Genomic DNA, 14,075 nt, shown 5'->3' on the forward strand with positions numbered 1-14,075 from the left:
CAGACCTTGCCTGTCCCGCTCTTCCAGTCGCCGGGGGTGGCGGGCCGACCCGGGGGCGGCCGGTGCAGACGACCGCCATTCCCGTGTCGCTCCGCCCGCGGGGGCCGCCCGAGCCGGCCACCATGCCGCTGGGCCTGAAGCCCACCTGCAGCGTGTGCAAGACCACGTCGTCCTCCATGTGGAAGAAGAGCCCACAGGGCGACATCCTCTGTCACCACTGCACGGGCCGGGGCGGCGGGGGCGGCGGCGCAGGGGTGGCGGGCGGGGCCGGGGTCGCCGGCGGCTTCGGCGCGGCCACCTTCGCCAGCACCTCGGCCGGCCCTCCGCAGAGCAACGGGGGCGGGGGGTGGCAAGCAGGTGAGCTCGCGGCCCCTCCCGCCCGGTGGGCAGAGCCTCGTGCGGTAGACAGGACGGTGCATGACAAGCTGCAGAAATGGTCCCCCGCACAGTGTCCGCAGAGCTATGCCATAGGCCTGCCACAGGGTTGTGGGCCAAGGGCCTCTTGCCTGTTAAATCCTTGTCATTATGTTGTTAATAAATTATCAGGCCGTTTAAAATGACAGCATTGGAATTCAGTTATGTGTGGGAAACTTGTGGGGTGGGGTGGGGTGGGGTGCAGTAAATTAGGAATTTTTCCTGTGTGATAGCCTCAAACGAATAGTTCCCGCCTTGGCCTCCACCCACTCCTGTCCTCTTCCCCCTTGTAAGCAGCGCCACCTCTTGGGAGGCCCTGCCCAGGTTTACCCATCTTAGCCCCTCAGTTTTTTACAAGTATTTTAACAAAGCACATCCTCTGGTCTTTGTGAGATTATTAGATTGGCTTTTCTACCGTTTTAATTTCTTTTTCTCTAAATTGTGTAACAGAGTAAGCAAGAAATTCACAGAAGGTCTGCTCGGCTCAGAAATACCAAATACAAATCTGCTCCAGCTGCTGAAAAGAAAGTTTCTACTAAAGGAAAAGGGAGAAGGCATATTTTTAAATTAAAAAACGTAAGATGATTGTGACTGTGTGTTTACTGTAGGACATTGTGTGTGTGTGTGTGTGTGTGTGTGTGTGTGTGCGCGTGTGCGCGCCTTGCCGCTGCTTTCTCAGTTCATCATTGAATGCATACCTCTTGGAGGTGTACCCTTTGGGAGCCCTTCTGCAATGTTCTGGAGGGAAGGTGAGGTTCCCCAAAAGATGAACTCTGTTTAAGAAGCTTGCTATTCATAACGTTAGAAAAGCACTTTCTCTGTTTGTTTTTTCCAGCTTGTATTTTTTCATCTAGAAAATACAATATGAGAGTCTAAGAAATACTGTATAATTTATCTCAATTTCTCACATTCTCTGCAAATAAAGATTATGGTTCTTTTTAAAATTTGATTAAATTAGTTCACTAATGGTTTCATTTATGGCTCTTGATGCATAGTTAACTAAGAAAACTTTTCTGTCTTTTAAAGAGCTAAGCAAATACAGAATTCATCAATACCATATTTGTTATGATAGTCCCAGAAAAATGTATCTATTGGTTCATGATGAACTTGGTGAATATGAATCCAAATTTTTTTCTAAACCTGATGTATGTGAAGATTGTTTAAAGTCTCATGCTAGATGCGTTTATTGTGATGTTTTATTTTTGTACATATGAGACAGTGAACAACATTGTAGGTTTTTTTTTTAATCTTAGTTTGGTATTTTTTTAATCTTGGTATTACTTTTGGAACAAAAATGCTTCACTTACTAGTAAACACACTACTAAGGTAGACATACTTCTTTATGAAAGAGAGGGGCCCAGATTGTAGACTCTTGTTTAAATATTTATTTTCAGTCTATGTGTATGAGTGTTTTGCCTGCATGTGTATACCAAGTACCCTCAGAGGCTAGCAGAGGGCATCAGATCCCTTGGTCCTGGAATTACCGACAGTTGTGATCTGAGCTGCCATGGGAGTGCTGGGGACTGAACTCAGGTCTTCTGCAAGAGCAGCAAGTGCTCTTAACCACTGAGCCTTCTCTCCAGGCCTAATTTTTTTTCTTTTCTTTTCTAACTTATTTTTTATTGTTTGCATATGAGTGCAGGTGCACATGCCATGACACATATGTGGAGATCAGAGAACAAATTTCAGGATCTGGTTCCCTCCTTCCCCCGTGGGTTCCAGTACCCACATCAGGCTGTCAAGCTTGTATGGCAAATGCATTTATGCATTGAGCCACCTCTCCACCAGTGATTCTTCTCTTAATCCGAGTAATGGTTTTTATAGTTGAAGATTTTTATAATTTAGCTTTCTTAAACTAAGATTTTTTTGAGTAGTCAAAACATTAACTTATTTGTATAACAGGTATATTTTCTTTGTAAGTATTCAGCTTATTTCTCAAGTTATTTCATTATTAATTTCTCTGCATCTTCATTTTTCAAGAATGGCACAAAATCATGGGAGAGGTCATTATTTCATTTTATCCAGGTGGTGTTGGTGCACGCCTTTAATCCCAGCACTCGGGAGGCAGAGCCAGGTAGATCTCTGTGAGTTTGAGGCCAGCCTGGTCTACAGAGTGAGATCCAGGACAGGCACCAAAACTACACAGAGAAACCCTGTCTCGAAGAAAACCAAAATAAATAAATAAATAAAAATTCCATTTTATATTCATCTGTATGTTTTTTATAATTTCCAGCCTGTCGTGCTCAGACTTTTAGAGCCAGTGTATTTCTGTATTTGGAATGTTAATGTCTGCTAGAGCTCTGAGAAAGCTCTGTGTTAACTCAGAAACTTTACCTCTTCTTTTCAGCACCTTTTAAACTATTGTGTGTGTGTGTGTACATATACACTCTTGCTATATAACCCAGACTGGTTTGGAACTTGCCATCCTCTTGCCTCAGGTTTCCACGTGCTGGGATTGCATGTATGCACCATCACACCTGTCAGAAATTTTTCCTGCATTTTTTGTTACCAAATAACAATACTTTGTTTTTCTCAAATAACCCCGTTCTCGTATGGTTGGGGAAATACCCATGCATACTATACATACACAAATATTTTTCCTTTTGTTTTCTTACAGCCTATCAAAGCTCCTGAATCTGTTTCTACCATAATTACTGCAGAATCAATCTTCTACAAGGTAAGCTGCTGTGGAGTTACTGAAAGAGCAGTTGGCCTCTTGTACAATGTGCTACTAAAATAGTGGCCCGGTTGACACGTCGCTGCTGCTCTGTGTGTGCAGAAGATGTGGTTGCCTTTTAGTTCCCTCCAGGTGGCTGTTGTAAAATATACCAGCCAGAGCTCAGGTGGGAAGGGAAGTTGCCTTTGAGACTGTGATATGAAGGTGCTAAGGAATTGTTCTTAAAACACTAGTGTATAGTGTGGCGCTGTGTAAGAGTGAGTCATCCTGTCTAAAGCGAAGGCCTCAGTGTGTGAGAAGGACATGAATGAATGGATGGCGTTGACCACACTATCTAGTGGGTAGAGCAGGTCAGTGATTCTGAACTGCCTTAAAGGTAGAGGCACCAGGCCCTCTACGTCTGTGTAGGGCTGTTAACTTGGTGTTTGGTTGTTGTCTCTTGGAGGTCTGCTCTTTTCTGAAGGTAAACGGAGGACGAGTGGATCTGGGGAAGAGGTGAGGCATGGGGGAACTGGGAGGAGTGGAGGGAAGGGAAACTGTGCTTGGGATGTATTGGATGGATCTATTTTCAATAAAAAGTTTTTAAAGGTTGGGTTGGAGAGATGGCTGAACAGTTAAGAGCACTCGGCTGCTCTTCCAGAGGACCAGGTTCAATTCCCAGCACCTACATGGCAGCTCACAACCATTAGTAATTCCAGTTCCAGGGGATCCGAAGCCGCCTTCTGGCTTCCCTGGGCACCAGGCACACACGTGGTATACAAACTTACATGTAGTCAGGACGCCCATACACAAAAACTAAAAGTCTGAACAAGGGTATTCTTAGTTTACTGTCTAAGATTTTGTTGATTAAAATAAGGGCTTCCCTTGGGCCAGAGCAGATACTCCTGACTTCAGTGAGGGGTGTTAGGACATAGAAAATGCCTTGGAGACTGTCAGGCCTGGCGTAGGCAGCACTCATTACATTCCTTTGGTGTTTGGGGATCTGAACTGTCATGCAGGAGGCAGTGGTGATGAGTCTGTGCTTTATACCTGACCCAACTGGACCAAATACCTCATGATACTCAAATAGTTAGACCTTTGAGTGTATTTATTTTGTTAGTGCACAGGTGTTTTAGTCCAAAAAAAATATGTCGTAGGACAGAATTTCGCCTCTATTTCTAGAATTAATAATACATTAATTGTTAATCATAAGATAAAGTTGGGTGTGTGTTGAGTATGTGTGCACACGTGCTTGAATGCTTGCACACACAAGCATGCATCTTATGGATCAGGCAGTGAGCTGAGCATTTCAAGTGTTTTGTTTCATTCAGTCTCCTCTGGGGTGAGTACTGTTTTCCTCATTTTATGGATACGGACATTGGCTCATAGAGATTAATTAGCTTATCCAAGGTAGTGTAGCTGGTAAGTCATGGGCAAGGCAGTCTGGTGCTAGAACCTAAGCCCAGAAATCGGATCTTGGCTACATTGCCTTGGCAGGTGGTTATCTGAAAAATAAAGATTGTAAGTATTAATTACTTCCTGAGATTATGCACATTAAACATTTAGCAAGATCAGTGAATGGTACAAATGGTCATCATCACAGCTTCAGATTTGTGTACAGTGGTTAAGTCTAGAAGATAAAAATTTAGTGTACTAATGACTTCTGTGTGTGTTAATGGAAAAGCATGTGGAACTTGTTATTGCAAGGATCAGTCTTTTCTTATTGCTATCTACTGCTATGTTTATTAAACAGTAAGACCAAAATACAGCAAAATATTTAAGTAATGTTGCAGATAGCCAGCATTCTGGACAATTCTCATGGCAGAGCCAGCATCATGGTGGTAAGTTCAAGAGACTGGTGTGAGCTTCTAAGCTGAGCTGGACCCCATATCCAACATATGAGAGGGAGGGACCAAAGAGGTGGGCAGTGGTTAAGAGCACATACTGCTCTCTCAGAGGACCTGAGTTCAGTTCCCAGCACCTGCATCCAGCCAACCACAGCAACTATGCTCCAACTCCAGGCACCTGCATGCACATGCACATGTACACACACACACACACACACACACACACACACACACACACACACACACAAAACTTAGAAATAATAAACTCATGAGAGCGAGGTGAATGGGGGTCGTCGCTAGGACTGGCAGGCAAGAATGTGGGCATGTGGGAAGCAAACAGTAAGTGACCTTTCTGAGTACTGCAGTGTCAGGGCTGCACGAAGCTAGTGTGGCCATTCCCAGTCCCGTGGTTCTCACACGTTCACCTCCTTTCCCTCTGCCAGCAAGTGGAGAGTGCTTAGAGAAAGAGTCTTAGTGATGCTTGTCAGGTATTGTATGGTAGTCTCCCCTTATCTGCAGTTCCAGCTGTTCTGTTTTATTGCTAGTTATTATTAGTTCTAGTTATTACTAGTTACTGCTGTTAATCTCTTACCCAAATTATAAATTAGACTGTATCATGAGTATGGACATATAGGAGGAAAATCTGGAATGCCTAAAGTAGCCGTATCCAAGGCTTCAAGTATCTCCTAGGGTATTAGCATGTGTCCCCTGCAGATAAGGGGGGACTGCTGCACACACTTATAGGCTAGGCAGTGCTTGCCATTGAAACTTCATGAAGACCTTATCTTTGCATCGCAGCTTTATTTTCACACTGTTACATATTTGTGATTCATATTCAGCATAGATCTGAGTGCCTGTGACAAAACAAATACAACCTTTTATAATTTGGGCAAAATTGTATGTGTGAACATAGTAGATAACAAACATAAACTTTATCTGATAGTAGCTTAGAACCTAGGAGTAGTAGGGTCAGGGAAGGACCAGCTGATGATAGCTGTGGACCAGTAAGTAGTAGACTGTAGCCTGCAATAATAGTACACATTCATGGGGACCCAGAGGTGAGTCACCCCAGACACATGATCAAGCATCTACTAGGAGAAACCCCTGGTCTGTCAGATAACCTGTGTTGCAATTGAATTACTGGAAGTATTCATGCAGAACCTTTTTATGGTTAAACTTCGTGTATCTTAGCAGCTTTGGCTGCTACATAAGCCTTGTTTCGAGGAAAACACACATTGTTCCTACAGTTGAGGAATATATGACCTGTTGAGGACTATACCCACTTAAGTTATTCTGCATATCATAAAGATCAACCATTATGGATATTCAAAGGTGACATTTTTCCAGTTCAAGATCCAGGGAAGAGTACTTGGGATGGATAGTAGAGGCATAGGGAGAATTCAATACTGGAGTTGTACAGATTAGTTAGATATAAAGTAGAACAGGAAGTGAATATATCATAATTATATTGTTGGGAAGACATAAAATAGAGAGGCATGGAGGAGACGGTTGTCAGGGGGGGCAATGTGTAGAGTCTAGTCTCACCAAGCAAATGCTGGTGTCGCAGGTCGTACAGGAAGGCCATACTTAGTGTGGGTGTATAGTTAGCAGTTCCTGTCTTGTGTGGACTTGAGCAATACGTCATGTAACTTTCTACAGCTTAATGACTGGGTTAAAAAAAAAAAGTAGGAATAGTATAAAGGATTTTTAGGCCAGTGAAACTACTCAATGATATGATGATAGTAGATACATGTTATGCATGTCCCAGACTCACAGATTAAATAGCACCTAGATTAAGGTTAATTTATAGATTTATGTGTTTGAGTCATGATGCATCAGTTGCCATAAGTGTTTCACACTGATAATGGGGACATGGATAATGGAGGATGCTGTTTATGTGCCCGGTAGGGACACTAGGGGAAATTCCCTAGCTCTGCCTTCCATTAGTTTGTTGTGAATTCAAAATCGTTCTTAAAAGTGAAGTCTTTTTTTTTTAAAAGCAGAGACAGTACTTTCATGATACAAAAATCAAAGAATTTATATAAAGAAATATTTTCCTGGTTGCAAATTGTCATATATGTGTATTTATGTAATTATTTTTTCATTCAGAAGTGAAACAAATGTCAACATAATGTAAAACATTGGTACTCAGACCTTTTTTTTTTTCCTATTTTGAAATTTGCTTGCTGATGCATGAAGTTTTGTTTGTGGCTGTGATCTGTTACTGTTTTAAATACAAGATTATCTTCTGTTTCCCCCAGGGAGTGTATTACCAAATTGGTGATGTTGTTTCCGTGATTGATGAGCAAGATGGAAAGCCGTACTATGCTCAGATCAGGGGTTTTATTCAGGACCAGTACTGTGAGAAGAGCGCAGCACTGACCTGGCTCATTCCTACCCTTGCCAGCCCCAGAGACCAGTTTGATCCTGCATCCTATATCATAGGTAAGCTTGACTAAACGGCACGGCTTCTTAAATGTACTTAATTCTTCTGTGCTTTATAGAAGAACGTTAGTCTGTGAGCTGTCATAGCAAAATGCCGCAGGCTGTTCTGAGGGGTGGAAGTCAGAGCAAGGCGCTGCGAAGATGGCTTTGTGGTGAGGCCTTGATTCCTGGCTTACAGGTGGCTGCCTTTTTGATGTGCGCCTCCCCCCGCATGGTCATTTTTCTGTGTGTGCACATTGAAAGCTCTCCATTACCTCTTGGAAGGACACCAGCCTCCCCACCCAGTACCAGGAAAGACTATTTTACTTTTAAATGTAATCCTGGTTTTATAAAACATCTTGCCACACTTGTTTGTTTTCATTGTAAACAGAATTCTACGACCGCTATCGTGTAGGTGTAATTCTGTCCCTTGACCTTGCCAGGCTACGGCTCCTTCATATCCAAGCTTAGTTGTTCGCTGCCTGTCACCCTCTCTCGGTTTTGTTTTTGTTTTAATTAATGAATTAATTTGCATGCTCTCCCTCCTCCTCCCTGTTGTCCCCACTCCCCCCAAATCTACCCCTCCATTTTTGTTCAGAGAAGGGCAGGCCTCCCATGGGTATCAACCAAGCATGGCATATCAAGTTGTGGTAGGACTAAGCACCTCCCCGTGCATTAAGGCTCAGCAAGGCAACCCAGTAGGAGGAGTAGGGTCCCAAAAGCCAGAGGCAGCCCCTGCTCCCACTGTTAGGAGTCCTGCAAGAAGACCAAGCTACACAACTGTCACATATATGTAGAGGGCCTAGGGATAGTCCTGTACGGGCTCCCTGGTTGAAGGGCATCTGTCTTATCAGATAGGGATCCACTTTTTAAAAATTATTAATTAATTATTTCCAGCCCAGTCACAGTTTCCCCTCCCTCCCTCCTCTCTTCCCAGTCCCTCCCCCAACCCCTTCTTTCCACATCCACTCCTCCTCTTTTCTCTTTAGAAAAGGGCAGGCCTCCCATGCATATCACCCAGCCATGGCATATCAAGTTGCAGTAAGATGAGGCACCTCCTCTCCTATTAAGGCTGGATGAGGCAACCCAGTAGGAGGAAAGGATCCCAAAAGCAGAAAACAGAGTCAGAGACAGCCCCTGCTCCCATTGTAAGGAGTCCCACGAGAAGAGCAAGCTACACAACTGTAGCATATGTGTAGAGAGCCTATGTCAGTCCCATGCAGGCTTCCTGGTTGTTGGTTCCGTCTCTGTAAGCCCCCATGAGCCCAAGTTAGTTGATTCTGTGGGTTTTCTTGTGGTCTCCTTGACCTCTCTGGCTCCCATAATCCTTCACTTTTTTTAAATTAAAATACAATTATATTTTTTTCTCCTTTCTTCCCTCTGGTTCTTCCATGTACCCCACCCCAATCTTTCTCAAATTCATGGCTCTACTTCTTTTATTGTTATTTAATTGCTGTATATATTAATGTATATTCCTAACTGCATAAATACAACCTGCTCAGTCCATTTGATGTTGCTTTATTCCTGTGATTTCAGGGCTGACCACTTGGTAGGGTGTGTCTTAGTTACTGTTCTGTTGCTGTGAGAAAACACCATGACCAATTCTCTGACTCTCAGTATTCCTTAGTTGCCTGTAGTTCTTTATCAAGAGTTGAGGGGGCCCACTCTTTTGGATTTATTTGACCCTGGTTACCTGTCTAATGGTCCCATCTCCAGCACATAACATATAAAGATAGACCTTCAGCATCTGAATTTAGAGGCTTGAGAACACAGTTTAAATAGAATAAAAAAAGGCATAAATGTCAGTAAGTACAAAAAAGTAGAGAGCATTATAGGCATTTTATGTGGTTAGTATTTGATTGTCATCTGTTACTATGGGCTAGAACAATGTGTACCCACTAAAATATGGTGTGGATAAGATTTGTTTGTGTGACCCAGGCCTAAATTGTATAAAAAGAATTATATAATTATACAATATAGGTTATATAGGTTACCTATAAAATTATTCAAAAACAATTTCTAAAAGAACTTTCCTAATTATTTCTAAAAACAATAAATTCTCAGGATATGCCCCTCTACACAGCATACATGACATCCTATTCTTAAAAAAAAATTTAAAAAAATCATTGTTGATGGTTGAAATGGCACACTGTACTCTGTTGATCGTTTCAAGGCATTCAAAAGATAGAGTACAAATAATTCATGACAGACTCAAAAAATGACTGGCTAATCTGAGTATTCATTGTTATTCTGTACTTTTCATTCTTTCTGTAACCGGCACACATTCATTTGCACCCCAAAGGGAAAGACATTTCTGTGAGTGAGAACTCCAAGGACAACTAATATCCCCCTTGTTATTCTCACTCATGTCAGGCTTGTTATATGACCAAACATATCTTGTGCCCGTAAGTACAGAACCCGCAGAGGCCACTATGTTCTGAATCCTTCTGGGCTGTTCTCAAGTTTGAGGTTCTGCCCTGCCCTACATGATGTCACATGGTGGGAAGGTCAGAGCACTGGCTCTGGAACAGACTACAGGCTTTCCTAGCCAGCTGATAGAGGAACCTCGCCAGTCCTTAATCTGTCTTTCCTTGTTGTACTTATATGTAAAATAGGAAAAAATAGTGCTCCATGAGGAGTCAAAGTATAGAGAGATATGAAGTACTTAGAACAGTAAAGGCACTTCATGAACTGTAAATATTCGGTATTAGGATCCTTTCTCAGCTGAGTCACTTTGTTGTGGGAGGATGCTCTATGCCTTAATGAGTTGAGGTAGAATAAATAGTGGAATGTGACTTCAGAGTAAGACATTTCAAGGGCTAATGTCAGGTCGGTCATTCTGAGTGCTTCCTCTTGGTATCTAAGAAAGCTAACATTTCATAAAAATGATACCCATGTTTGAAACTGTTTACCTTTTCCATTGGCTGCCTCTTAGGGCCAGAGGAAGATCTTCCGAGGAAGATGGAATACCTGGAATTTGTCTGCCATGCACCTTCTGAGTATTTCAAGTCAAGGTCGTCACCATTTCCTACAGTTCCCACCAGACCAGAGAAAGGCTACATCTGGACTCATGTTGGACCTACTCCTGCAATAACTATTAAAGAAACAGTTGCCAACCACTTATAGTTACAAAGCCAAACCTGAGGCCTGTTTAGTTAGCATGTATGAAGCTTTGGTTTTAATCCCTAGAACATACACACACACCCCAAAATAAAACCAGATTTCCATTTTTCTTATATTTTATTATAATGAGATATGCCACACAGTTTTCTCTTTAAAAGTTTTTTCTTTAAGTTTTTGAGACAGGGTCTCACTGGGTAGCCCAGGCTGGCCTGATCTTGAGATGAGATCCCCTGCCTCTTCCTTGAGTGCTGGAATTACAGATGTATTACACCATGGCTAGTTAATGCCAGATACTTCTTTCATGAAGCTCCCACATGGAAACATGACTTGAGAAAGTTTTTATTCCACCACCCCTAATTATTAGCTTGTTTAATGCCCTTTGCTTAAAAAAAATCACAGGGTGAGAAAAGAATAAATTTGAAGTTTAATATTAAATTCCATGTATATTTTCCCAGGCAAAAGTGGCAGATTCCAGGGAAACCATTAGGAACATGTAGTATCTATTTTTCTTCATAATTTATTTCTAGCAACTCAAAACGAATTGTATTTTTATATAAGTACAACACATTGACTTTTAGGTTTTTGATTTTTTTTCCCCCCTCAAGACAGGATTTCTCTGTGTAGCCTGTCTATCCTGGAACTCACTATAGTCCAGGCTGGTCTCGAACTCAGAGATCACCTGCTACTGCCTCCCGAGTGCTGGGACTAATGGTGTGCACCACTGTACCTGGCTTACAATGTAGATTTCTGATCAAGGACTAAATCAAAATGTGACCAGTAGGTTTCACAAAGCCACACAATCTTTTTTTCCTTACTTAGAACCAGGCCTTGGCTGCCTTAGTCCTACAGAAAGCAATTGGTAGGTGATTTTATTAGCCCTGGTTCTTTCAAACTTTCATCTCATGCTGTAGGCATTCAGCTGCTCTCAGTCAAACTGCCTTTTGCTGTTAGCATCCGCTGCTCCTGTGAGGCAGTTCTTCAGCTTTTGATCTACAGTCTAGACATCCCCTCTTTCCACTCAGGCAGCAGCCTCTGTAACAGTTTCCTGGCTATTAGTAGGATAGTGACTGGCTATCTTGGAAATGACTGATAGGTCATTAGTTTTGATAGTCAAAAGACTCAAAGTTAAAATATTTGCTGAGGACTCGTGGTGTGCTTTGCCTGGAAAAGCCTGTTCTAGTTTCAAATACAGTTTGGTCACATAATGAGGGAGGAGTGGGCAGGCACCCACTTGCTGCCTCTGTCCTGATCTATTCAGACAGAAGTTTTTAACCACAGGAATTTATGAGAATTTTACTTGATCTTAATGATTTTCATCAGAACTCTTTTACTCTTTTTTATAGTCCCAAAATTGGGAAGAAGCATTTTCCTGTTTAAGAAGCTATAATAAAGTTCATTGTAAATATTGTTGGAAATGACTTTCTAATGCTAATATTCCACTTTGGGATTAAAATATATTTTTACAATGAGTTTATATTGGATTTGTTTATTATTTTCATTTGAACTATTTAAATAGGAAATAGGACGCCTCCCCCCAAATGGTATTAAATAGAAACATCATTCTTGTGGTACTCCAAATTCAAAATAGGTAAGATTCATCATCCATAAATAACAGAATTTAGGAAAATCAAAGATTGACTTATTGATAAAATGAACATTTGACATTTATTTAAGTGAAGGCATTTAAAAATACAAATTATTAGGCTGGGCAGTGGTGGCACAAACTTTAATCCCAGCACTAGGGAGGCAGAGACAGGGAGGCGAATATCTGAGTTCAAGGCCAGTCTAGTCTACAGCGTGAGTTCCAGGACAGAGAAACCCTATCTCAAAACAAAAAAATCCAAATTATTAGACTGAGCAGGTATATGCATTTAATCTCAGCATTTAAGTGGCAAATGCAAGAGGATCTCTGTCAGTTCAAGGCCAACCTGGTCTACATAGCAAGTTCCAGACCTAGGCAGTACTATACAGAGACTCTAAAAAAATAAATGATATCCAAGACCATTTCTTATTCTGTCCATTTCTTTGTAAAGTGGTGGATACTTGTATCTTTTATAATAGACTGAATTTCATTTTCCTGTTTGCTGACTCCAGTGGCTCCCATTGCTTGGTACTGATCTTTTGTCTTCCCAGCCTGCTTCCCCTTCCTCCCAGTTACCGTTGAGTTGTCTGATGTATGCCCTTCTCATTTTCCTGGTGCTGTGCCTGCTCATACTGCTTAGCTCCACTCCACTGAAGGCTTTCACAAGGCTCTTTGAATTGTTGTGGTTCAGCAGATCAAACTTGGGGCTTCATACAGTCTAGGCAGGTGCTCTGCTATTGAGTTACATCGCACCCCAAAGTCCTTAAATTCTGTCTCCTGGTGAAACCTTCCCAGACCCCTGAGGCCTCTAGAAATCAGTCTACCCTTTTTGTGATTGCATCCACTCTGGATTTCTGTGGTTGCATTTCACTCTGGATTTCTGTGGTTGCATTTCACTCTGGATTTCTGTGCTTGCATTTCACTCTGGACTTCTGTGGTTGCATTTCACTCTGGACTTCTGTGATTGCATTTCACTCTGGATTTCTGTGGTTGCATTTCACTCTGGATTTCTGTGGTTGTATTTCACTGTGGATTTCTGTGTTTGCATTTCACTGTGGATTTCTGTGGTTGCATTTCACTCTGGACTTCTGTGGTTGCATTTCACTCTGGATTTCTGTGGTTGCATTTCACTCTGGATTTCTGTGGCCCATTCCTACCCTGGAGGAAGAATGTTTCTCTGTGTGCAGAGGATGTATGTTTTACTTATTCATCTGGGGTTTCCATGATATCCAAATTAGTTCCTCAGTAATGGAGTTGTTTAGTATGGAGTTTAAATTTGGTCCTGTCAAATAAAATAACTGTAGGTATCTTAGTTAATGCTAGGCTATGCAACAGGCTTAACTTCTTTTTCTACTGTGAATAGTCAAATGAATCAACATTTCACATTGTTATGTTTCTAAAGTTAGTAGTAGATTAACTTATTTGAAAAGATGAGCCTTAAATAGTTCTCTTACACAAATATTAACATGAATATTTGAGAAAATTATCCCAGCCTATCCTAGTTGTTGACTGAATTTTTGTGACTTTTCTAAAATTTATATAAGTTCTCCATCAAGCAGTCTGAATAGGGGTAGAGATGGTAACTCATTTGGTAAAGTCCTTGTAATGCAAACAAGGACCTGAGTTTGATCCTCTAACCCTGTACCAAAGCTGGGCATGGTGGCACATGCTTGTACACTCAGTGCTGGTGGGGGGGTGGGTGGAGACAGGTGAGCCCTAGGGCTCCCTGGCTTCTAGCCTAGCCCACTGGGCAAGCTCCAGGCCAGCAAGAGAGCCTGACTTAAAAATAAGATGAACAAGTCCTAAGGAATGACCTTTGAGGTTGCCCTTTGACCACTACACATGCAAACACACACATTCATGCACACACACATCCATAACATCCACATGAATACACAAATTTGAATCAAGCTGAGTGTGATACATATACCTGTAATCCTACCTGGGAGGCCAAGGCAGGAGGATCAAGAGTTCAAGACTCATCTTGGCTAGAAAGCAAGACACTTCTCATTAAAGAAAAACAAAAGGC

At 41.9% G+C, this 14,075-nt stretch overlaps 1 protein-coding gene across 1 annotated transcript; it reads left to right on the plus strand.

Annotated features, from left to right (window-relative positions):
• The first annotated feature begins 2 nt into the window (after positions 1–2).
• Positions 3–12,468, plus strand: Gatad1 (GATA zinc finger domain containing 1). The gene is made up of 5 exons (XM_052719511.1): positions 3–365; positions 865–990; positions 3,032–3,091; positions 7,179–7,362; positions 10,277–12,468. The coding sequence occupies exons 1-5, from the start codon at positions 123–125 to the stop codon at positions 10,465–10,467; spliced, it is 804 nt and encodes a 267-aa protein (XP_052575471.1). The 5' UTR covers positions 3–122; the 3' UTR covers positions 10,468–12,468.
• The last annotated feature ends 1,607 nt before the right edge of the window (positions 12,469–14,075 follow it).

This window comes from Peromyscus californicus, unplaced genomic scaffold, assembly GCF_007827085.1.
Source record: "Peromyscus californicus insignis strain IS unplaced genomic scaffold, ASM782708v3 Scaffold_6__1_contigs__length_162567912, whole genome shotgun sequence".
NCBI classification, from domain to species: domain Eukaryota; kingdom Metazoa; phylum Chordata; class Mammalia; order Rodentia; family Cricetidae; genus Peromyscus; species Peromyscus californicus.